We start from the raw sequence: 26,590 nt of genomic DNA on the forward strand, positions 1-26,590 counted from the left end.
AGATATTTAGGTCTTCTGTTTTGGACTTATTGATTTTAAAATGATTAAAGATGCAGAACCTTAGAGAGCAGGTAGGCTAGGCTAGTTTGGGGTTGTTGGATGTACATCAGCATACAGCGATAGTTTATGTTGAAAAGATGGAGTTTGAATGCCTTTAATGGATTGGGCTAGATGTTTGATTTTGAGGACAAAAAGGAGAGATGATAGGGGACATCCCTGCCTTGTGCCATTTGAGATGGTAAAGAGTTCGGACCATAAGCTATTGACTAGCTTAGCTGACAGCTGTGAGGGAACAGTCTAGAGACATGATTTTAGTAATAGGGTTATCACTTAGTCTGGTCTGTTCTAAGGAGAGACGAAAGAATTTCCAGTTAAGCCTATCGAATACTTTTTCCAGAGTCTTGTCTTGGGCCTTGTGGTCTGGAACAAATCCAACCTGTTTTCTACGTATTGGTTTAGGCAGGAGAGGAGGAGTGCAATTCGCCAAGGCTTTGGACTTTAGGATCACAGTTCAAAAGGTCTAACACTGCTGCCAGAGGAAGGGTGTTTCCCAGGTTTTGGGATGACTGATGTGATGTGTGCTGCTAGAAATTGTGTGGAAAGGGGATTCAGGCATGGGGCATCACTGGGACTAATAGGGGGTGAAGGTTTAATAGAAGCGAAGAGTGAATTGCTCAGTGCCAGGGCAATTTTCAGATTATAGGCTCTTAATGACCAATAGGAACTTTGATTCTGTTAAGTGAAGTCCAAAGTGAATGAGGTAGGGGGGTTGGTGGAAGGTAATCCAGTCTCTTGAATGTATGCTTACAATGTGTCATCTGACTTTCTGATGCTAATTGGGGTAGCAGAGGTGGGTATATTATGAGGGACTGAATAATAGCTGTGAAATTCAGAAAAAAATCTCTTGATTATTATAGATTTTAGTGTTGTCAGCTATAGAAATAAACATTTATGGAATGTAGTGGGGATCTAGGGTGTAGGATGCTCGCTAGAGGTTTTCTGCATTTAGTGGCCAATTTGTAATGTATTTTTTTCATAATGTCTCTATTAGAGAATTGGATCAAATACGCAGAAGTGGTCTCTCCTAACACTTGACAGTTCAAGATGTGATGGCTTTTTAGACGTTCTTTATTCTATTTTCATCTGATGGACCTGTCAGTAAAGCTGGGTACCCATGGGCCGAATGTCGGGAGACAATGGGTGGTTAAAAAAAAAACTGCTTGTATGTCGTTCTGTCTGACAGAAGCCGGACATTTGGCTGGCGTCTGTTGGACGTGCATGCTGGAAAACCAGCATCCAACTGAATCCTGATCAGTGCTCTCAGCCAATGGCAGAGAGCGCTGATAAGAGTGTTCTGGTGGTGGTGATGGGGAGAGGGGGGTTGTCCACCTGTCAGAACACAGCAGCTCAATGGGGGAGATCGCTGACCCAACTTTGCCTGGTTAGTACAGTGGCTTGGACCGGAGCTGACAGTTTTTTTTCGGGTTGAATGCAAAAAAAAACAAATAGTGTGTACCAGGTTTAAGTCTGTTGTTTCTAAACAGAACAATCTTTCTTGCAGGGGGGCTGACCATTTACCAATTGCAGGGTGCTTAAAATGGTCAGGTTTTATTTATTTATGTGAAACCTTTATACGAAAAGAAAAAAAAAAAAAACTGTTACCGTGACGGATTATAAAGTATTAGCTGGAGTCGGGTTCAACGTGTTACTGTATTTAGATCTGCTAGTACTTCTAACTCTCCCCTCCCCGCAGACTGAACTTGCTGCTGTCCAAGTCTGCCCCCTGTGCTCATGAATCCAGAGTGGAGGCATATTAATACAAGAGGTGTGTTACTGGTCAGGTTACCAGAGGAAACAGAGTGAAAAAAGAGGCCCAACAAAGAAAACAAATGCAGCCACCACATCTATAGATTGGTAAGCTGCAATATATACATGTTTTGGATTTAATACTGCTTTAGGAGCCATGCTATTTGATTATGCCTCAAAGAACACACTTGAAGGTCTCCTGTTGTGTTAAGGGGTGAGTGGGGTCTGTGGTGTCATGGTGAAGTCTTCAATCACCTTTGTGATGGCATTAGAGCAGACAAAATCCAATAATAAGTTATCATTCAAGCGCCAAAGATTTTGGGAGTGCAACATATAGTGAGATGAAGAGGGGCATGGTCCGACCACATCCCTAGACTGATAGAGGCATAGCGGGCAGTGTTAAAGAGGTTTTGAGAATTCAAATTAATCATTTGCTATTGGGTTTGTACTATGAAACCATGTATTCTAAAACTTGGTATTAATAGGTATATTACTGATGTGAAAATGTTTTTGTTTTTTAAGAAAAAGAAGAAAAAATAGAATTTTGGTTTGATAGTAATAAAGGTATTTACTTCCTCTTCAACAGCTGGGAGTGTTAAACTCCTGGCTGTTGAGTGAGGAAAAGGTTATGTAATTTGGTGTAGGTATTATATGGATTGATAAAGGGCACAGTGGAATAATGTTCCAGGTCAGGCTAAGGCAGAGAAAACAGAAATATATACAAATAACAACAGGTAACCAGTCTAGATAGCTTTAGCATGAAATGCTGGCAGCAAGGTAAGTGATGCCATCTAGTGGTTAAACAGTAAACTGAATAAAGAGATTTTTACCTTGTCAGAAGAGTTGTCTTTAGACAAAAAAGTTCAGTGCACCAACATGCTCCGAAGGTCCTAGGTGAGGGAAAAATGGAAGTCACACCAGGCAGCTCATGCTCCCGGGTTATTTGACACTATAAAAATCAACAGAGGATGAAATTATTGTTATAAAATTAGAAATTAAACTCTAGTTATAGTGAGTGCAGATTATAACAAAACTTTACATTTTCCAGTCTGGTGTAGATAGGAAACTGTAGTATAATAGTCAAGAGAATATAAGGTGTATAGTCTTTAGTGTGTAGACTTCTATTAAAGGAGGGAAAAAAGTCTCTATCAATTTCCCTGGTTTAAGAGAGTGAGCTGGAGTCATTCACAAACAGATATTTCAAAGAATGTTAATCATGTATAGTACAAAGAAAGAGCACGTGACCTATGCAACTGGAAAAGGTATATCTAGAGTGGAAGACATAGGATCAAAACAGCTATTCTTGTGGATAATAGATATGATACAAGAAGAAATTATGAATTTTGATGGCACTGACCATGTGTTCTTATACTTAGGTCTTTATTTACTTTCTGAATTGTTGCTGCCAACACAGTTTAGCTGGTAACCTGGGTGTTTTTTATGGAGCCAATCAGGCAAAATGATATGGGGTGGTTACAATTTTTCTAATGAAGGCACTTGGTAATTATTATGCAGCTTTATATAAATCTACTAAAAGGGGGGGTGAGACAAAAACAGCTTATTTCTTACGTCAAATGACAATTCCAACGTTATCAGAACATGACAAAACAGACCTCGAGGCACCATTGACACTATAAGAGCTAAAAAGCGCAGTGGCCGGAATGCCTAACCAAAAATCCCCAGGTCCGGACGGGTTGCCAATGGAAATCTATAAGCGCTATGGCGAAGTTCTACTGCCCAAGCTCTTGGAAACATTGAAATGGGCATTGGAGGCGGGTAAACTTCCTACCTCGATGCTAGAAGCCAATATTACTTTAATTCTTAAAGGGAAGGGGAAGGATCAACAGGAAGTCTCCTTGTACCACCAATCTCTTTGTTATGTTCTGACGTTAAAATTTTAGCCAAAGTCCTGGCGACCCGCTTAAACAAATACATACACAAATGAATACATCCAGACCGGTCTGGGTTTATCCCGGGCAGAACAACCAACACTAACATCAGAAGAGTCTTCCTAAACATCCAAATCCCAACTGGCAATGATAGCTCAAAGGCTAAAAGCCTTTGATAGCCTGGAATGGGATTATTTGTGGGGAGTGCTGTAACGATTTGGCTTTGGCCCTTCATTTACTAGATGGGTAAAATTACTTTATAATGAGCCCAGGGCAAAAATCTAAATGGGTACAGAATTTTCTGAGACATTCCAACTAGAGAGAGGGTTATTCCCTGTCCCCCCTTTTGTTTGTCCTGGCAATGGAACCCCTGGCGATCCTGACGAGGTCACGTTCGGATATCAAGGGGTTCTTGGCGCAGGTCAGGGGAAGATAAAATCACTTTTTTTTACGACCGATGTTTTGTTTTTTATCGGGGATATAAATTTTTCCCTAAATAAAGTGATACATTTGGTGGGGGAGTTTGGACAGCAATCCGGTTTAGTAATTAAGTGGAATAAGTCAGCCCTACTCCCATTGACTAGTACTGTGGACCAAACACTGCCTATAATCCCGTGCTTAGACGTGGTAACCAAGTTGAAATATCTAGGCGTCTGGATTCCTGGCGATGTAAATCACTATGTTAATGAGAACCTAATACCATTATTAGAAAAATTTAAACAAAAAGTGGACATCTGGTGTCGCCTCCCTCTCTCGGTGGCGGGACGCTGCAATTTAATTAAATTTAAATTATCTGGCTTCTGCAAATATTATACATCCTTCATAATTCTCCAATCTGGATCAACCAGAGATGGTTCAAGAAGCTTGAATCTCTATTCCGGGATCTAATTTGGAAGAAGGGTCAAGCTCGGATTGGCTTGCAAACAATGCAGCTTCCTGTTAGGAGAGGAGGGGTGGCATTCCCACACCCGAGTCTATATTTTTTGTCAGCCCAACTCCAGCACCTGGTGGGGGGTGGGATTCAAGGGAGTGAGAACCCTAGCAATAAAATGGTGATCGAAAGCCCACCCCATAGCCTAATTGTTGAGGTACTGGAGGCTGACTCATTTGTCCACAGGTGTCCCACTAGCGACTTAATGAGTAGAGTGTGGCAGGTAACGAAGTCGCTGATGGGATACACGGGAGTGACCGATTATACCCTCCTATGGCATAATAAGAATTTAGCGGAAATATCAAGTATAGAAAGACCTCAGGAATGGGAAAATCAGGGGATTGGCAGGTTGACTCAATTATACAAAGGTAATTCTATGAAATCATTCGAAGACCTTCGGCGAGAATTTAACATTTCTAGTAAGGCGTTCTACAAATACCTACAGATTAGGCATGGAATTCAGGCCCAATTTAAGTCCTTACCTATGGAAAGGGATAAAACCCCTCTACTTCAAGGAATTGTTGAATGAGTGCAAGTGAAAAGCTTGATTTCCAAATTATATACTAAATTAGGGGATAAAATTTTAAGCGGAAAAGGACCTGCCAAGTGTAGAGAGGGCTAGGCCAGGGATGTAGTGCCAATGACACAGGAACAATGAGGGAAGGCCTTAGAGCAAGGGAGCTTGGTCTCAATATCCCCCTCACAATGAGTGTCCCATTTGCTCTTTATTTATAGAGCATATTATACCCCCCAAAAAATTTGCAAATTTGGTAAGACATCTAGTGACGAATGCCCTAGGTGTAACGCACCAGGGGATCTTCTCCATATAGTATGGAAATGCCCAAAGCTTTTTAGGTACTGGATAGAAATAGTTGAGAGGATAAATAGGACTTTCAAGACCACATTGAAGCCAGAGGCCAAGATCAGCCTCTTAGGAATATTGGAGGAGGGTGGTATTCCACCCTTGGCCAAGATTGTAGTATTGAGATGTCTGTACCAGGCCAGGCGTCTAATAGCACTGAACTGGCAGGCCAAGATGCCCCCTTCCTCAGAGTCATGGGTTGAAGCAATCAATTCTATGCTTTGGTGCGAGAGGGTGATGTATATTAAGCAAAATAATTTAAGGAAATTCAAGGGTCTATGGAGCCCTTGGTTGAATGAGATGGGCTGTTTTTTGCAGGGAGTGCCTGGGGTGCGGACTGAGCCCCTGCCCTGCTGAACCCCCACCCAAGAGGGTGGGGGGGAGGGGGCTGGGTGGTGGGAGAGGGGAGAGTGTCTCCTTGTCTCTTTCCATCGGTCAGGCCTCCCAGGTATAGTACTTAGAGGGGTCAGGAACTCCCCCTCCCCCTGTCTCGGCCGGCGCTTCTCCTCTCCCAGCCATTTGAGTAAGATCTGGTTTGGGATAAAATGGTACAAGCAGTGTGCATTTGGGGGGTGGGAGAGGGTGGGAAATGGGGATAGATACAGTGCCTTGCGAAAGTATTTGGCCCCCTTGAACTTTTCAACCTTTTGCCACATTTCAGGCTTCAAACATAAAGATATAAAATTTTTACTTTTTGTGAAGAATCACCAACAAGTGGGGCACAATTGTGAAGTGGAACGAAATCTATTGGATTTTTGAAACTTTTTTAACTAATAAAAAAATGAAAAGTGGGGCGTGCAAAATTATTCGGCCCCCTTGCGTTAATACTTTGTAGAGCCACCTTTTCCTGCGATTACAGCTGCAAGTCGCTTGGGGTATGTCTCTATCAGTTTTGCACATGGAGAAACTGAAATTCTTGCCCATTCTTCCTTGCAAAACAGCTCGAGCTCAGTGAGGTTGGATGGAGAGCGTTTGTGAACAGCAGTTTTCAGCTCTTTCCACAGATTCTCGATTGGATTCAGGTCTGGACTTTGACTTGGCCATTCTAACACCTGGATACATTTATTTGAGAACCATTCCTTTGTAGATTTTGCTGTATGTTTTGGGATCATTGTCTTGTTGGAAGATAAATCTCCGTCCCAGTTTCAGGTCTTTTGCAGACTCCAACAGGTTTTCATCCAGAATGGTCCTATATTTGGCTGCATCCATCTTCCCCTCAATTTTAACCATCTTCCCTGTCCCTGCTGAAGAAAAGCAGGCCCAAACCATGATGCTGTCACCACCATGTTTGACAGTGGGGATGGTGTGTTGAGGGTGATTAGCTGTGTTGCTTTTACGCCAAACATATCGTTTTGCATTGTGGGCAAAAAGTTTGATTTTGGTTTCATCTGACCAGCGCGCCTTCTTCCACATGTTTGGTGTGTCTCCCAGGTGGCTTGTGGCAAACTTTAGACGAGACTTTTTATGTATATCTTTGAGAAATGGCTTCTTCTTGCCACTCTTCCATAAAGGCCAGATTTGTGCAGTGTATGACTGATTGTTGTCCTATGGACAGACTCTCCCACCTCAGCTGTAGTTCTCTGCAGTTCATCCAGAGTGATCATGGGCCTCTTGGCTGCATCTCTGATCAGTCTTCTCCTTTTCTGAGCTGAAAGTTTAGAGGGTCAGCCAGGTCTTGGTAGATTTGCAGTGGTCTGATACTCCTTCCATTTCAAAATGATCGCTTGCACAGTGCTCCTTGGGATGTTTAAAGCTTGGGAAATCTTTTTGTATCCAAATCCGGCTTTAAACTTCTCCACAACAGTATTACGGACCTGCCTGGTGTATTCCTTGGTCTTCATGATGCTCTCTGCGTTTTCAACAGAACCCTGAGACTATCACAGAGCAGGTGCATTTATACAGAGACTTGATTACACACAGGTGGATTATATTTATCACCATCAGTCATTTAGGACAACATTGGATCATTCAGAGATCCTCGCTGAACTTCTGGAGTGAATTTACTGCACTGAAAGTAAAGGGGCCGAATAATTTTGCACGCACCACTTTTCAGTTTTTTATTTGCTAAAAAAGTTTAAATTATCCAACAGATTTCGTTCCACTTCACAATTGTGTCCCACTTGTTGGTGATTCTTCACAAAAAATTAACATTTTATATCTTTATGTTTGATGCCTGAAATGTGGCAAAAGGTTGAAAAGTTCAAGGGGGCCGAATACTTTCGCAAGGCACTGTAAGGGCAAGATAATAATAATTTTGAAATTTGTATGTTGCTCCTTTTTTATAGCCTGTATGTAAAGGCGATAACTTGAACTATGAGTAATGTTGTTAACCTGATGTTCGAAATTCAATAAAAAGTATTTAAATAAAAAATAAAATAAACGCAGCCCAATACGTGCATGGTGCCCTAGGCAAGCCCCACTGGTATTTTATATTTTGGCACAAGGAGCTTCTGTCACAGGCTTAAGAGCTCTGCATATGGCCAACATGTGGCATGATAAATCTGTCAATAGAAGGATTGGAGTCCCATTAAATAATATGGTATCCTGTGTTCTTGCTGCTTGAAAGGCTTCTTTTTTGATTTAAAAAGAAAAATAATCCTACAAATAGAGTCCCTGGTAAATACCTGGTCAGGATTTATATGTGCTAAAGATTCGGTTTTCTCAATAAGAGAATATTTGCTTTGGAAGCAATTGGTTAAAGATTGCAGTGGCAGCAGCAGCCAGATCTTTGGTTTCAACAGACTCTGGGAGGAAAGCAATGCGTGTAGAGCTTTGCAAAGTAAGTTTACAAACGTCAAAATCATTCAGAATATATGGAGTAGGCTAGAGATAGAAATAAATATATGATTTATTATTTTAACCATTGATACACTTTAAGTTAACATCCTTTAAAAGCCAATAGCAAAATACTTGAATTTCACTACAGCATAAAATATGAGTGTTTGCTAATCTTCCTTGCAGAGATTTCAGAGCCAGCAAGATGGAGGGGTTATTTCTCTCGATGTCCAAAGTCATACAAACATTACTGCGTAAAAGGAAAATGTCGCTTTGTTGCGGCTTTGAAGGAACCATCTTGTAGGTAAGTGATAACATGTTCAAGTATGTGCTTCTCTTCAGTATATGGCTGCTTCATGTTGCTTTAGACAGTACTTCATTGTGTCCGGTCCCCTAATCTACATGTAGGGCACCAAGCACATGGATTCCAATCGAGCCCACCCAGTTGTGTGACAATAACTAATGAACATTCGCTATTGTCACACTGATTCATCTCCTGGCCAATCAGGAAGCGGGTCTTGGGTGGACCGACGGGGGGGGGGGGGGGGGGGGTTACTGCCTGTTGGTGCATTGTTTGCCCCCCCCCCCAAAAGAAAAAACAAAACTAGTAGTGAATGGCCACTGATGTATGTAATGGTAATCAAAGGATTAAAAGCTCACAGCTGCAAAAGTAGCCCTGAACTTGTATTCATTTTAATCGGCATACTAAGTAGAAGTGGTTTTCATTATCTAATTCTAATATTTTCTTCCAGGTGTGAAAAAGGATATACTGGGAAAAGGTGTGAATACCTTGATTTATTTTATTTAAAAGAAGATCGAGGTCAGGTTGTTGTGATTAGTCTGATTATCGCCATGGTGACCCTCATAATTGCCATTATTTCCATATGCATCTGTTCACAGTAAGCTGCTATTATTTTATAATAACTATACTACAATTATGAGGGAAAAGTTTGGATTTGTTTTTGGATTTTCTACATGAAAAGCTCATAAAATGAAGGTTGATTATCATTTGTGTCATACATAAATTTAAAGGAGAAGTCCAGCCTGAGCTTTTTAGGCTGGACTTCTCCTCTGGGTCACATGAGTGCAATTTGTTTTGCACACCCCTTCCCCTATCTTCTCCATTCGTACAACACATTTTTCAAATGGTTCTTGGAGGTCTTCTGTGAATCATGTACCAAAAAAATTCAACTTTTTGTCCTGTTTGTGGCTAAAGAAGGGTTGCATCAGTGGTGGTTTCTTTAGTGGCAATCTCATCATTCATTTCAGTTTCACCCTGAAAACCAAAAAGATTGGCACAGATTTAGCAAAAGTGTCTCACAAATGTTCTAAAAGTTGTGCAGCATGCATCAAATTCATGTACCTGTCTAGAAATCGTACTTGAATTTGGTGCATGCTGTGCCACTTTGCAGGTGAGACATTTTAGTGAATTCTGTCTGCACTAATTTCTCTCTGTACGCCAAAAATAATTTGGTATTATTTAGCTCAACTTTTGTAAGATACCAACTGTTGGAATTTTATTTTAATTTGCCTCATCCAATGCACCACAGAGTAAAAGTGGCACATTTTAGAACTTCTGTGAACAAGAAGACATGGCTCGCAGTCTCCACTCTAATCCATCCCAAAGATGTTCTATTAGGGGGAGGTCAGGACTCAGTGCAGGCCAGTCAGGTTCCTCCACCCCAAACTTGCTCAACCATGTCTTAATGGACCTTGATTTGTGCACTTGTCCAAATAATTTGGTAGAGGGGGGATTATGGTGTGGGTTTTTAGGGGTTAGGCTTGGACCCTTGGTTCCAGTAAAGGGAACTCTTAAGGTGTCAGCATACCAAGACATTTTGGACAATTTCATGCCCCCAACTTTGTGGGAACAGTTTGGGGATGGCCCCTTCCTCTTCCAACATGACTGAGCACCAGTGCACAAAGCAAGGTCTATATTGACATTTATGAGTGAGTTTGGGGTGGAGGAACTTGCCCGGCCTGCACCTCAACCCGACAGAACACCTTTGGGATAAATTAGATCTGAGACTGCGAGCCAGGCTTTCTCATCCACATTAGCGCCTAACCTCACAAATGTGCTTCTGAAAGAATGGTCAAACATTCGGGCATTGCTCGAGGGCTCCGGGCCACTAGGGGGCCCCATCAGAGTTGCCAGCCTCAGTAAAACCAGGGACAGTATGTAAAAATCTGTGTTTTTTTTTACATCTGTCTCTGAAATGTCCCTTACCGACATTCTTTTGGTCTGCCCCGCCTCTTCAATACCTTCTCAGCCAATAGAAACATGTCTGTGTATACTGTGTGATTGTATACTGTGTGTATGTATACTGTGTGGCCCCATAATCTCTGATTGCCTGGGGGCCCCATAATCTCCTATTGTCCGGGGGCCCCATGAGTTTTTAGTCCGCCCCTGCTCCTAAACCTTGTGGACAGCCTTCCGAGAAGACTTGAAGCTGTTATAGCTGCAAAGGGCGGGCCGACTCAATATTTAACCCCCACAGTCTAAGACTGGGATGCCATTAAAATTCAAGTACGTGTAAAGGCAGGCATCCCAGTGTCATTATGACGGCGCAACAGCTTTGATTGGTGCAAATATTATCGGTCTTACTATTGACTAACACATCTCCAATGCTCCAACACTACTTTTGTAATTCTTCCAGAGCTTTAACAAATTATCTTGCAGTCTTTTGATGTATCTTAATACAGCCCTTCAACGGAAAGTTCTGTTTATATATTTCCATTTACTTCCTATTCTATAGAAACAACAGGAAGTGGGAGGTAATCTTTTGAAGGCAGACAGTTGTCACCAAAACAAGTGTCCTTATTGGAAGATTTCACCTCTATTTATTTGCTAGTGACATCTCTAAATTTAGAATTTTGTTTCATTCTTAGTCAATGGTGACCGTAGTTACTAGGACAAATAAAAATATTACAGGGATTGTTAAGTTGGTCATGCAACATAATAGAGTTAGATAGAGCAACACCCTGTCAGGACATTCTGCTACTGTCAGATTATGCTGTTTAGGGGCTGCAGGTGATTGGCTGTATCCACTGACCAATGGAAAATTTTCCAACATAAGTGTGGGCTTATTGTATGATCATTGTATGGCCATGTTTACTCTTCCACACATCATTCAAAGTTTAAAAATGTTTTGACTTTAAATATAATTAAAGACGTTAATGCCATAATAGTCAAAAATATATATATAAACATCAGAATCTGTGCAGCTGTTTATATTGTAGAAAAGAAGTACAAAAAGGCAAAGACAGAGCTCAGAAGTAACTAGGAGAAAGAAGCCCTGAGTAGGTTAACATGGCTTCTCAAAGGTCAGGCTCATTGTGATCACATTGTTTGGACGTCTTTGATAATGCACTGTATTTGTTCTTTGTCAGTCGGTGCAGAAAAGCACATAGAAGAAAACTGAAAGCTAAGGAAATGGAAAACCTGAAAAATGATTCCACAGGGAAAATAGAAGAAACCCATTTTGCCTAGAGGTAAAAAAATGCTTCTAAATAGTCAATAACTTCAATTTTGACTAATAACGGTATTAGGTTGTACGCAGAAGAGAAATCCAGAGAACATCAACCATGAATATGTGTTAAAGGAAAAACAGTTTTGCCTTTATGTATAGTTTAAAGTGAATGTAAACCCTCACATATACCCAGTGAAGTGAACAGCCTCAGATAATACACAGGGATTAAACAAATCTCCCTATATATGCTTTACGTTTATATCTGCTGTCTTCAGCTTGCTATATTCTTTAGAAAGTGCACATCTTGTTAGGAATTTTCTCTTCCTGCACTGGGAATGAAGTCTTGGCATACACTGTGTGACAGCTGATTGGAGGAAAGGCACACACCCCAACTCCACATAGGCAGAGAAAGAAAGGAATGTGCAGAGCTGTGCTGTAAATAGACCAGTTCACTGCTAATCTATATATAGCACCACCCCCGACACAAATTTCAGGCTGGTTTTATCTCAGTTGTTGGAGAACTTATCTAAAGGTTATCATGCTGCTAACAGAAGAACAGAGCAACAGAAGCACACGGGACTTAAGGTTTTGGAGAGAGATAAGAAAACACTGCAGCTATACAGTATCTCACCAAAGTACACACAGAGTACACCCCTCACATTTTTGTAAATATTGAATTATATCTTTTCATGTGAACACTGAAGAAATTACACTTTGCTACAATTTAAAGTAGCGAGCGTAAATTTGATGTCCTCTCAAAATAACTCACCACACAGCCATTAATGTCTAAACCGCTGGCAAAAAAAGTGAGTACACCCCTAAGTGAAAATGTCCAAATTGGGCCCATAGTGTCAATATTTTGTGTGGCCACCATTTTTTTCCAGCACTGCCTTAACCCTCTTGGGCACCAGAGCTTCACATGTTGCCACTGGAGTCCTTTTCCTCTCCTCCATGACGAAATCACGGAGCTGGTGGATGTTAGAGACCTTGTGATCCTCCACCTTCCATTTAAGGATGACCCACAGATGCTCAATAGGGTTTTGGTCTGAAGACATGCTTGGCCAGTCTGTCACCTTTACCCTCAGCTTCTTTAGCAAGGCAGTGGTCTTCTTGGAGGTGTGTTTGGGGTCGTTATCATGTTGGAATACTGCCCTGCAGCCTAGTCTCCGAAGGGAGGGGATCATGCTCAGCTTCAGTTTGTCACAGTGCATGTTGGCATTCATGGTTCCCTCAATTAACTGTAGCTCCCCAGTGCCAGCAGCACTCATGCAGCCCCAGACCCTGACACTCCCACCACCATGCTTGACTGTAGGCAAGACACACTTGTCTTTGCACTCCTCACCTGGTTGCTGCCGCACACGCTTGACACCATCTAAACCAAATAAGTACCGTATTTATCGGCGTATAACACGCACTTTTTTCCCCTTAAAATCAGGGGAAAATCGCGGGTGCGTGTTATACGCCGATACTCCGCGATTTCAGCACAATTTTTTTGGCTCTGGGCAGCTTTCAGCCGCCCAGAGACCTTCTCGTCGAAACTTCTCGCCGGCTTTCGGCCGCTCTCGGACCTTCTCGGCGGCTTTCGGCCACTCTCGGACCTTCCGATAGCGGCCGAAAGCTGCCGAGGTCCGAGAGCGGCCGAAAGCCGCAGAGAAGTTCCGAGAACGGCCGAAAGCCGCCGAGAAGGTCCGAGAGCGGGCGAAAGCCGCCAAGAACTTCCGGGTGCCGCCAAGATACACGGGACATCTCGGCGGCGCCATTTTTAAAAACATAAGCGGACAATGCACTAAGACGGACAAGCTGCATGACAAGGCTGCAATGACGACAGGCTGCAATGAGGACAGGCTGCATGACAAGGCTGCAATGAGGACAGGCTGCATGACAACGCTGCAATGAGGACAGGCTGCATGACAAGGCTGCAATGAGGACAGGCTGCATGACAAGGCTGCAATGAGGACAGGCTGCATGGCAAGGCTGCAATGAGGACAGGCTGCATGACAACGCTGCAATGCGGACAGGCTGCATGACAACGCTGCAATGCATACAGGCTGCATGACAAGGCTGCAAATGACGCTGACGAGGCTTCAGATGGACACTGATAAGGCTGCATTAATAGGCATTTAAATGTAAGTTTTTTTTCCTTAAATTTCCCTCCTAAAAGTTTTTTCCACAAAATTCCCTCCTAAACTTGGGGTGCGTGTTATACGCCGGCGCGTGTTATACGCCGATAAATACGGTATATCTTGGTCTCATCAGACCACAGGACATGGTTCCAGTAATCATATCCTTAAGTCTGCTTGTCTTCAGAAAACTGTTTGCAGGCTTTGTTGTTCATCATCTTTAGAAGAGGCTTCCTTCTGGGACGACAGCCATGCAGACCAACCCCCAACCCCTTCAGCCTCTACAGAAATGCTGGCAGCACACACATGTCTATTTTTCAAAAACAACCTCTGGATATGATGCTGAGCACGTGAACTCAATTTCTTTGGTCGACCATGGCAAGGCCTCTTCTGAGTGGAACCTGTCCTGTTAAACTGTGTATGTATGGTCTTGGCCAGAGTGCTGCAGCTCAGTTTCAGGGTCTTGGCAATCTTCTTATAGCTTAGGCCAGTGGTGTTGCTAGGGAGTGGCTTTTGAGGCTCTAGCCCCGAGTCGATGCAGGGGTTCCCAAGGGAAGGGGAGGTTCTCTGGGGACCCTAATGTAAGTGGGGGGGGGGGGGCTCTCTGAGGACCCTGATGTAAGGGGGGCTTTCTGGGGACCCTCATTTAAGGGGGCTCTCTGGGAACCCTGAAGTAAGTGGGGGTCTCTCAGGGGACCCTGATGCAAGGGGAGGCTCTCTGGGGACTCTTATTTTAAGGGGGAGGCTCTCTGGGGACCCTGATTTAAGGGGGGGGGCTCTCTGGGGACCCTAATATAAGGGGGGGTCTCTGGGAACCCTGATGTAAGTGGGGGGCTCTCTGGGGACCCTGATGCAAGGGGGGGCTCTCTGGGGACCCTGATGTAAGGAGGGCTCTCTGGGGAACCGGATGTAGGTGGGGGGCTCTTTGGGGACCCAGATGTAAGTGGGGGGCTCTCTGGGGATATATACACACGCGTATATTACTGTATATACTTGTGTATGCCCACCCAAGCGTATGATTTTCTTTACTACACTGCTATGGGCTCTAGCCCCAGATCTTTTGTAGACCTAGCAATGCCTCTGGCCTAGGCCATCTTTATCTAGCACAACAATTCTTTTTTTTTTTCAGATCCACAGAGAGTTATTTGGCATGAGGTGCCACGTTGAACTTCCAGTGACCAGTATGAGAGAGGGAGAGCGATAACAACAAATTTAACACACCTGCTTCCCATTTACACTGGAGACCTTGTAATGAGCCACACGACACTCGGGAGGGAAAATAGCTAATTGGGCCCAATTTGGACATTTTAATTTAGGGGTGTACTCACTTTTGTTGCCAGCAGTTTAGACAGTAATGGCTGTGTGTTTAGTTATTTTGAGGGGGGCAGCAAATTTACACTATTATCCAACTGTACACTCACTACTTTACATTTTAGCAAAGTGCAATTTCTTCAGTGTTGTCTCATGAAAAGATATAATAAAATATTTACAAAAATGTGAGGGGTGTACAGTGCTCACTTTTGTGAAATACTGTATGTGCCTAAGTCAAATTTAATGAATCGGGTTTACATCCACTTAAAGTCCTAAACTGGTATAGATCTTAACAAGAACCAAACAAACACAAAATTATGTCATTCTGACAGCTGTTAAGAACTGTGGGGGTATGATGGGTGGTGGAGGATGGAAGATTTCAACAAAGCCATCAGCAAAATGTACACTTCTCATTGAATATAAGTACTGATTAAAAATAAATAAATAAACTGAAATATGGTGACTCCCTACTAATGCTCACTTTTAACTGCACCCATAAAACGACACCCACATTTGCAGTCACACGCACAGAATCATGCTCAAAAACAATTGGTCAAACTGATCACAGACTTTTGAAACAGGAAGCAAACATTGCAGGTATAAAGACGAAAGTGCCTTTGGCAATATTAGTAGAGAAATGGTGTGGCGCAACTAATTTTGGGAGTGGCCAAATTGATGTAACAGTTGGAGGGTTTTAAAGGGGTATGATAAATAAAAACTGGGCTTACTCATCTGTAGGTCAGGATTGCATAATGCTCAGAATGTGGGAGCCTGGAGTGTGTAACACAGAGTGCAGGGGTCAGGAGTGTGTAAGGCACAGAGTACAAGGGTCAAGAGTGTATACCTAGAACACAGATCCCCCAGTACAGACCTCACTTACCAGCCCTCAGTTACTGCAGCAGGGCACATTGAGAGGAACTGTGGCACTGTATATAAGAGCTAGGGAGGAGGTTAGGGCAAGCATCAGCTTTATATAGCTGCTGTGTCTGAGATTTGAACAAGCCAGCACTGCAATGACAAAACTTTGAAAATAAAACTCAGGTGGTCACAGCATCAAAACCTGGAGCCCCCTACAAGAGATGTGGAAGTTGAAAGCTAGCAATACCCTGGGATGCTTGTTTCCCAGAGAGAGATCCCTCCAAATGGGGACTGTCCCAAAGAGAAGTGTGGAAGAATGGTAACCATGATCCAGGCAATATTTTTATTATTAGAAGAAGGGGAAAAATGACAGCCCTGCATTTCTCTAGGCACAAATATCCTAGAGGAAGCTAGACAGAATTTGACAAGACTCAGGTCCAGCACTCCCTAGTTAATCTACAAATATGTGTACCCTAACAAAAATAAGAGTAAAACTAGAAACTGTCGGACTTTACTGGTGTAACGCCCCCCCCCCCCCTCGGGTCTACTGGGAACAAGGAGGTACCTCCAGAGACAGGAGACATGCTTATATTCACCCCAGTGCTAAGTCCATGGCTATAATGGGAAGTTAGAACAGAATTTGGGCGCCAGTCACTTTATATATTTGCAATGCTTTAATAAGAAACTTGAAAGAAGTAGTAGGAGAGAGGGTTAATGGAGGTTTCAGATACTATTTGCAGATCACTTACAGACTCCTTGAATCCAAAGGTAAAACAGCTTTCTCTTTTAGCTGACCTTGACTACCTGGGTAGGACTCTCACACAGACCTAGCAGCCAGTAGAACTCCTGGACAAGCCTCTCTCACAGACTTAGTAGCCAGGAGCTAGTTACCATGGTTTAGATTGTAGAATAGGATTCAGCTTCACAATGTCAGAACCATTAAGCCATCCGGCAACACTGTAAGAGTAGCTTAGATATTGGTGCGTCCTCCAAATTGGTTACCAGGCCCTCCTGACAGACCAGCCTTCATCCTGGCTCTCTCCAACAAGTGTCCTCCCCTGGATCTCCTCAGCTTAGCTCTGATTCTTCCACACAGGCAAAATAGCCTAGGGACTACCACAGGATTAGTAGGCCCCAGACAGGCTTCTGGGCCTACTTGCAGAACTTGCACAACACATCCTCAGGCCAGGAGAGCCCTAAGGTAAGAGAAGAGAAAGAGCACATGGCTTTGCCCAAAAAAATGCCTCTTCCCAGAATGCACAGCGGCCAGGAACCTCCTACTGGGCTGTTCTGGAAAAAGAACATTCATAGCTCAACCTAGTTGTAATTCTCATACTGGTCTGTGGTACCAGTGACACCCACTGGCAACAGTGAGAAATGTACAACTCAGTTAAGTCTAGAGCAGAACCAAATAAACTATACAATCAAATCTAAGCTGTTTACAACTCAGCCAATTTTAGGAACAGGGGGCTACACAAGCATGATACGGAGCACAAACAAAATTGTAAAAATACATATTTCCAAAATCCATCAATAAAATCAATCAAGCTGTGTATTGTAGCAATCGACTATATGGTTTCACAAAAAATTGTAACACCGTACATTACATGGCTGAATGGTTAAATCTGCATAGACATACCATGGCTCAAGTAAAATTTGAAAAGGGGTTGCACCTTCATGCCCATGTACTGCCAACATGTCAGAAAACTACTTGGCCGGCACCGGAATATAAAGAGGAAATAATCAAATAGGACAGTGCGAATAGACACTCCTTGATAGAAAAACATATAATTATGGTATACTAACACAGCTGTCTAGCAATATATAATTCATGATCACATTAACTTACTTTAATTTAACTTACTATATTGAAATTAAGTAAAAGGTCCGGTTGATATAGCTGAGCAACTCTAATAAGAAGAGTTGAAGGACAAACAGAATTTTCATTAAAAGCCCATATGACATGGAAGGGGAACATCCCAGTTAGAAAGATCATCATAATACTATGGGGCAAAACAAAATACCTTGTATCACAGGGTATGAAGCACACATATGAGGATGTTGGTACTAATACTGCATTCTTATTAATAGCCAGTATTGAAGCTGAAGGTACATCAAAATCTGCTTGTTGTGGCCTATTGGACAGTTAGCCCAGGTTCACACTATAGCGAGCTGCGGAACGCACAGAAGTGCTGTGCGGCCCTGATCTCTGTTTCAGGGACGAATCAGGGCCGATTCTATGCCTGAATTCGGCCCTGAAACGGAGCCAAAGATGCACAGTGTTTTTGTGCAGTGCGCTCCGCAGCCGCCCCGGAGATATGTGAACCGGCTCCATAGGGAGTCAGTCACATTCTTCTGCTATGCGAATTAGAAGCGGGGAAACGCATATCTAATTCGCATAGGTGTGAACGGAGGCTTAAGGTTTGACATGCTTTACAGAATAGGGGTGAAGGGCTCTGTATTTTTCTGTGTATATTGGAAGTTCTGAATCATGTATGGTAATAGTTGTGGTGTTTTATAAGAGACTGTTAGCCCTTGTACACACGGTCAGAGATTCCGACAGAATGTGTCCGATTGGACCGTTTTGTCGGATATTCCGACTGTGTGTGGTCTACATCGGACTGTTTCCGTCGGAATATCCGACGGACCAAGTTTTCCAACATGTCGGTAAAATTTTCCGTCAACATGCTCCGATCGGACATACTCCGATCATGTGTAGAGAATTCCGATCGGACAAAGAGCCACGCATGCTCAGATCAAATTCCTACACCAAAGCTATTGGCTACTAGCGTGAACGTAGTCCCGTCGTAACAAAATAACGTCATCACGTTGGATTTTCTGACAACTTTGTCCGACCGTGTGTATACAACAGTTTCAAATAAAATCCGTCGGACAAAATCCGACGGATAAAATCCGACAAATTTGGTTGTCGGAATCTCCGATCGTGTGTACAAGGGCTAAGAGGTCATGGATAAGTTTATTGTTACATATGAACAAATTAAGACTGTAATCCACATCTGATTTTCATAGTACATGAAAACAGTGGTGTTGATTTACTAAAACTGGAGAGTGCAAAATCTGGTGCAACTCTGCATTGAAACCATCAGCTTCTAGTTTTTTTTTGTCTGCGCTTAATTGAACAAGCTGAACAAGCTGCAATTTATAAGCTGTTTGGCTACCATACACAGCTTCGCCAGATTTTTCACTCTTTTCCATTTTAGTAAATTAACCCCACTGTGCTGTGCACTGATATTGGTATTGGGTTCTGCAGGAGGCAAAGAGTGGCTAGGAAAAGCCACGGTACTGATGTTATCTCTTAGTAACACTAAACATAATTTTTATTATTTTATTTGTACAGGTTACAATGAAGCATCCTGCAGGCAGGTCTAATGCTGCTGTTACAGAAGAGAATAGGCTCTGCCATTGGATACATGTGGAAGACCATGCATGTAAAACAGAAAGACTGTAAATCCAGTGGCTGTGACCAGGATTGAGTGTTAATGATTTAGTATGAAAAATGTTGTTCTAAACACAAGGTATCATCATCCAGAACCCCCTTGTCAGTTCTGTGTTGCCTGACTGAGCACAGCCAGTTATCTTTTGTAATATTTATTCTGGTTAGCCTTAAGCTGCTCATTAACTTCAGAGTGTTGTTGATCTCACTAGTCTGTAATTCTCTATATACCTGCAGGCTCAGTGTAGCCAAATGACTTCTATAAGCGATTGCTGTGATCAAAGATGCAAACACACTACTATTTCCATTGGAGAGCCCTCCCCTTACAATAGAAGAAGGGGGGGGGGGGGGGGGTTGGAATAGATTGATGAATTATTAATTAATTAGTATTTGATCACAGTCAGCAGTAGATAGTGAAGGTATTCATTTGCTTACATCCTATGTCTGATTATTAATCCTGTCACCTCCCTTATCCTTCACATTAACCCCCTTACCTCCATTGTCCCACTGTATGTTACCTGTACATTACCCCCATTCGCCTCCTCCTTCTGTATGTAGCGCTACCCCCGTAAGTCTCTTGATTCCTCTGACACTCTAGTTTCAAACATATTTCAGCAACAGCAAATAACAAAGCAAAAGACACAGTTCTTTAATAACACTTCTGTATTATATGTCGGTCAACCAATACTCCAATTAGTAGTTAGATCAGCATACACATTCTCATAAAGAGCATAGAACAGTATCAACTACCAAATTGCAGTGTTTATCTGGTTACACAGTTAAGTGCATATAGAAGCAACCATTCAAATGCAACATTGGCAGAAAGGGGAAAGACAATAACAGTTTGTCAGCTCCTTCTGAGCCACTGGTGCACTAAGCTATATAATTATAGGAGGGGCGGAGCCAGTGGCATGTGACATGTAAGCAACACTGAGTGAGAGCTTCGGCTGGGACAGATTCTCCTACGGTCATCCTGAGTGTCAGAGACACAGATCCTGTATCAAACCTACACCCTAATTCACCCTGGAGCAGAAGGAACGGTGGGAGTTGGTTAAATACGAGCCAGCACCCATGGTTTTGGCCGTGGATTGTTTGTCACGCTTTGCATGGGATTCTCAAGATGACGGCTGCCACGAGGAGATGGGCCGGGACCCAGGCAATACGCAGCAGGGCAGAGAGACTCAATCCCCCACTATCTCCAGTAAGGTAAACCCGCTGCCCTGCAGGTCCAGGGGGCTGCTAAGGGGCCTTTCATTAGACAGGCTGCTCCACACAGATCCAGGGGATCCAGTGTTGGCAGTGAGAGAAGGGGAGCCTTTCCTGAAGCAGATAATGGAGGCCATATTCACATGCCAAACCACCCTAACGGCGCATATAGAAGGCATACGGGCAGAAATGTCATTTATTAAGCAAGATGTGCAAAATATCACAGCGAGGGCCACGGAAGTTGAAAATAGGGTCAGTGACCTGGAGTATGTAGTCCGCCCATTAGAAAGCACAGCTCAAACTATGCAAAAAGAAATCACTGCCCACACTGATAAATTTGGGGACATGGAGGACCAGCAAAGAAGAAAAAAATGTCCGCTCTGTGGAGTTCCCTGAGAAAGCAGAAGGTACGCAACCTGAGGGCTTCTTGGAACTTTGGCTTCAGGACAATATGGAGGATACCACATTTTCACGTTTATTTGCCATAGAACAGGCACATAGAATATCATATAAACCTTCCCCCACCTGGGGCACATCCACGCCCCATTATCGCACTCATACTGCACTTCAGAGCTATATAATTATAAGTTAAATACACGTATTGCTTTAATAATGGCCAACAGGGGTACAGTGATTCTTTGACTAAACAAATTGCATTTGAGAATCCTATATAATAGATAGTTCTAGTTTGATGGTATAAGTTATCTTCTGCTAGCAATATTGGGGCCTCTAGACAGTGTTGAATACTTGTAGGCCAATGAGGTTAAACAGATAAACAATTGGAGTGCTTACAGCAAAGGTTTCTCTGTGACTGAGGTGTAAAGATGTCTGCATGCAGTGTCTATAAACAGTTAGATGACAGAAAGAGTTTGGGCATCCATCCGCTCACCAATCCTGATGATAATACAGTCTCATGGAAACAGTGTCATGCACAGGCGCTTGAGTCTCAGTAGGGAGATAAAGAATAGCCACCCAGCAGGCTGTCGGCGTGGTGCAACAGCAACAGAAGTGTGGAGGTGGATTACAAAGTTCTGGAGTGAAGATAGATGTACGCAGTCCCAATTTGGTGATCTGCCTTCACAGCGATGCAGTTACGTTGCTCGGCCATCATGGCAACCAGTTTGGCTGCCAAAGTCCGCTGAATCTGTGCAGTGACGGCGGCCTCCAATTGTCCTGACAGGAATCCCACACAGAGAGAGTGAGCCCACCGCTCGCAGTTGAATATATCTGCTCTCCAAGAATCATCTTTGCTCCACCAGCCCTGTGGTATGTGTAGTTCAGTTAGCACTCAGGAACGCAGTATGTATTGGCAGTAGGGATACAGATCCCAAGATTAGGAGATTAGCTCTCACTCTGTTAACAGGAAGTGATGTAGTTATCTGCCTACTGGGCACTAGAGGGAAAAGGCTTAAGCCATAGTCCCACATATCAGTTTTCCTGGATTTCTTTATAACATAGCCTGCACCTGGCTACATACACTGAGCAAAATGATAAACACAACACATTTGTGCTTTTATCATGAGCTGAACTTAAAGATCTACGACTTTTTCTATGTAAACAAAAGGCCTATTTCTCTCAAATATTGTTCATAAATCTGTCTAAATCTGTGTTAGTGAGCACTTCTCCTTTGCCGAGATAATCCATCCACCTCAAAGGTGTGACATATCAAGATGCTGATTAGACAGCATGATTATTGCACAGGTGTGCCTTAGGCTGGCCACAATAAAAGGTCACTCTAAAATGAGCTCTTTGTCAATGATGAGGTCAGCTGCTACTGCGATAGAGATTCATTGCATGGGTTAGGAGCATAGTCTGGAGCTTGTTCCTGCATTGCAGGGAGAGTTCTCCCAACCATTGACTTGCCTAGGCAGCACAGCAATGGCTATCAGGTTAGGAGTTTATGAGGCAGGTTTATAAGGCTGAGCATAGACTACAGTTATTCCATTTATAACAAGCTTCTATTGCCCAATCTGAATAGTTGCTATTGATTTAGTGGGGATGCTTGAATGCATGGGTAATTTTAATGTGAAGTCAAACACTTATATACACTCCAGGTTCTCTCCTCACAGAGTACAGTGAACCCTAAAAACACCAAGTAAGTGTCAGGCCCTGTTGTACAGATTATGACACTGATAGGGTATTGGCACATTTTAAATTCCAGTGTACACAGGCCCTTAGTAAATAGCAACAAAACTAAAGCTGTCAATATAATTGTAAAATCTACAAAGTTTAGATTTAGATTAGGTTTAGAATTATACAGAAATCTAATTGTAAGCAGACCCATGTTTAAGTCAATTATTTAAAGGAGAGTATTCCACAACATTTGGATGAAGTTGCACAGCATTGTGGACACATGGAAACAAACCTAGGCTAATTACAAAGGTGGCTATACAATTTACAATTTATTTTTTTAATCTGTTTTGCTTAAATTTTGATTGCATGATATTTTCATATTTGCCCCATTTAACTCACATTACTATCAGATTGCAAGTATGAGGCTATGTGTAGGTCTAGCTTTGCCTACCCTTGAAGTTGGGGTATCTTGTAACCATAACATAACATTTTTCTAGCAGGAGTCAGATTTAAATTCAACTGAAAAGCTCCTTACAATTAGAAAAAGTTATGATATTTAGAACATTTTAAACCATTTATGTGCCTGAATAGTCATTTCTGGACTATTCAGGTACAGAAGAAGTCTAATATATGAAAGCTTCCATGCTGTATTGATACCATATATTAAAACTGGTATAAACCAGAAGCTTTCAAAGGTTGTCATAGAAAAAAATGATTTTAAAAATCACACCTTAGCTATGGTAGCTGCTTTTGAGATAATTCATCCAATCATCCAATGCAGTGTCGTATATGGGAACGTCAGATGCAAGATTCGACTGTCTCCAGCCCTATTCTTACGGATACCTCCTTCTCCTTTATTTTCAATGTCAAATAAACTAAAAATCTGATCGGAAGAATAAGACTTTGTAAAAAACAAAACAAAACAAAAAAAAAACCCATTTAGAACTCTCATTCACCAACATCTACACTGAATTGCCAGTTTTCAGTGAGCTAACCATTTAGCTATTCAACATTTCAAGTAAAGGTTTCTGAAAGTTTCCTTACCCTTATTTTACTCTGCCATGCTGATCTGGTTGCCTCCCGATTCATCTCCCAGCCCCATAGAAGTATATGGGATTCTACTGTCCATGCGCAGGCAGCGGATTATAAGACCAGGCCGACCAGAGGTAAACATTGCCCGATCCCCAGCTGGACTGGGTACCAGAACTAAGAAAAGTATGGAGCTGTGAAGGAGGCCTTGGCAAAAAATGATGAGGAAAGTTCCAGAAAACATTATTTGAAAGTTTTCTTACACTTTTAAGCTGGGAAAAAAATCATAGAGGCTGATTTTGCTGACCTTTCATTCTGAAACGGCTTGTCGCTTAGATGCAAATACAGTACAATATACTTGGAGTCACTGACATAGAACAACTATGCAAATCAGGACGTCTGACTTTACTGGTTGCATGCTTCTTCCAAGTCAATGACTCAGAAAGCATAAAAGTTACTTGCAGCTAAACAACTAGAATTTTTGAAGGAGGTCAGCAATGGCAGCTTACATGTCTTTGTCTTAATAGGTTTCCTTTAAACATAAAAAAAATTGTATTTGTATCTTTTGAACATTTTATTAATGAAACGTAGAAAAAAGTATGTTAACATTATTTTCAACATATCTAAGTCATTTGGCATGTGCTTTGTAATTTAATAAGCTAATATTAAATTATTTTACATTCATATATGGTTTATACTGTATATATTTCTGTTTATTTGTATTGTAGCTATAGACAGCCACAAAGCTGATATATCCTGTACCATCCAGTTAAACTGCGCCCCTTCCCCTCCAAAAGCATGTATGTTCATCTCATATCCACCTTTGTTCTTCATTTCTCTGTGCAGTATTCCTTTTTTTCCCTATACCTTATCATAATGCCTTGGTTGTTCCACTACTAAAGATAGTATTACAGTTGCTCACATAGTAAAGTAATTGAATTCTCTAACTTAAAGCTGAACTCTGGGCAAACAGCTAAATACAGATATGAAAAACATTTTTGAGCTGTCTTATCTGCCAAAGGATTTGTATATCCATCCATTCATTCCTGAGATTTACAGCCCTGCTAGACAGCACAGCCAAATTGATGACACCACCTACATTTCAGGATAACACTGATTTATACTCTCCACCTCCACCCTTCTGGCTGGATAGGGAAAGAACAGTGGCCGACTGACATCATTCTTCTCCTTATCCTATTCTCTTCTATCAGCATGTTCTTTAAAAAGATATTTGCATACATCACATCTGTTTGACTCACTGTCCTGCCCTCTCCTCCCCTACTCTAAGGGTGGCTTCACACTGCCCTACTGCTCTTTTCCATGAGAACCGCAGGTTAGCTGTACTTTCCCGTAGACTTCTATGTGTTCCTGCAGTTTTGGTGCGGTTTCAGGAAGCGCAGTAAAACTCCTGCATGCTGCATCTTTGGTGCACTTTGTGAAGCTGCACCAAAACCACGGGACATCATAAAAGTCTACGTGAAAGCACAGCTAACCCATACAAAGTGCAGTGGGACCGTGTTGGGTCAGTGTGAAGACGCCCTTAGTGCTGTTGCACAATGGATTGCAAGAGGCTAATACCGAGACAAACAAATTCAGGGACTACTAGTTGAATTTCAAAAATACATTTATTGATTTAATAATTTATGTGGAAGTGAATTAATTTGTGTCTTTTATCCATCTGGAGTACAGCTTTATTTTATGGATTTAATAACTGCTTAAGCCAAATTTTTTTATTTTTTTATATTTTAAAGCCTAATTCTAAATGACTTATGGCTCTTGAGGATGCATACTAATCAAGTTATAAGCAGCGCTGATATTTGGGAGCATGGGGGATTCCATTTCTTTATCTGATGAATGATCCTGTTCAGACACCATTAATACCAACAGGAAAGCCACATACAGACATACCTCACTTTTAAGTACACAATGGGGTTTATTTACTAAAGCCGGAAAGTGCAAAATCAGGCTCACTTCTGCATAGAAACCAATGAGCTTCTAACCCCAATTAAGCTTTGGTAATAAAACCTGGACGCTCATTGGTTTCTATGCAGAAGTGAGACAGATTTTGCACTTTCCAGCTTTAGTAAATAAACTCCATTGTGTACTTAAAAGCTTTGTATGCCTGTACAGAGGGTTACATTTTTTTTCACACAAAGTTCCAATATGTGCTTACTTGAAGGATACATGGTCTCATTACGTTTCATTTAGTGGCAACACAACTGGTCTTATTCAATCTTAGTTCAAACATGGTAACAAGCCCACACTTCAGATAAGTGGAATCTATTTTGGCATAATTTCTGTGCAAATCTGGAATTTTCAATCACGTTTCGCTGTTTTATTTTATTTTATCAGCTTTAAATGGCTCCACGTAAATCTCTTCGCCTGAATAGCGGAAATTAAGAGCCCTTGCTTTGGCCAACATTTGCAGATGGTGACATCACCTTTCGCCAAAGTCACTCCTCTTGTCCCTGTTCATCAGGTGGCACAATTCTGCCTTGACCACTGCTAACGTAATAGCCATGTGTGGAGCTAGGAATAAATATATTTTTAGTTCTTAGCCTTTTTATATATTTTTTTAATTATTCATTTAAATGCTTACAAAAAAAATGGAAAAATAACAATATATATTAGATTGTGGACCAGGTGGTAGTTACCATAATCTATATGATACTGTATAATGTACTAAAAGTATTACATAAGTATTTGTATAACATTACACATATAAACATATACAGGCATACCCTACTTTTAAGTACACAATGGGGTTTATTTACCAAAGCTGGAAAGTGCAAAATCTGTCTCACTT

At 42.0% G+C, this 26,590-nt stretch overlaps 1 protein-coding gene across 1 annotated transcript in view; it reads left to right on the forward strand.

Annotated features, from left to right (window-relative positions):
* Positions 1 to 24,470, forward strand: part of BTC (betacellulin) — a 114,974-nt gene extending 90,504 nt beyond the window's left edge. Inside the window, exons 3-6 of the mRNA XM_077476536.1 lie at positions 8,450 to 8,567; positions 9,016 to 9,162; positions 11,654 to 11,755; positions 19,381 to 24,470. Coding sequence (XP_077332662.1) covers positions 8,450 to 8,567; positions 9,016 to 9,162; positions 11,654 to 11,753 — 365 coding nt within the window. The 3' untranslated portion in view covers positions 11,754 to 11,755; positions 19,381 to 24,470. The remainder of the gene's footprint in view (positions 1 to 8,449; positions 8,568 to 9,015; positions 9,163 to 11,653; positions 11,756 to 19,380) is intronic.
* Positions 24,471 to 26,590: the final 2,120 nt, after the last annotated feature.

This window comes from Lithobates pipiens, unplaced genomic scaffold (genome assembly GCF_037356315.1).
Source record: "Lithobates pipiens isolate NorthernLeopardFrog02 unplaced genomic scaffold, aLitPip1_a1.2 Scaffold_13, whole genome shotgun sequence".
Classification (NCBI taxonomy): domain Eukaryota; kingdom Metazoa; phylum Chordata; class Amphibia; order Anura; family Ranidae; genus Lithobates; species Lithobates pipiens.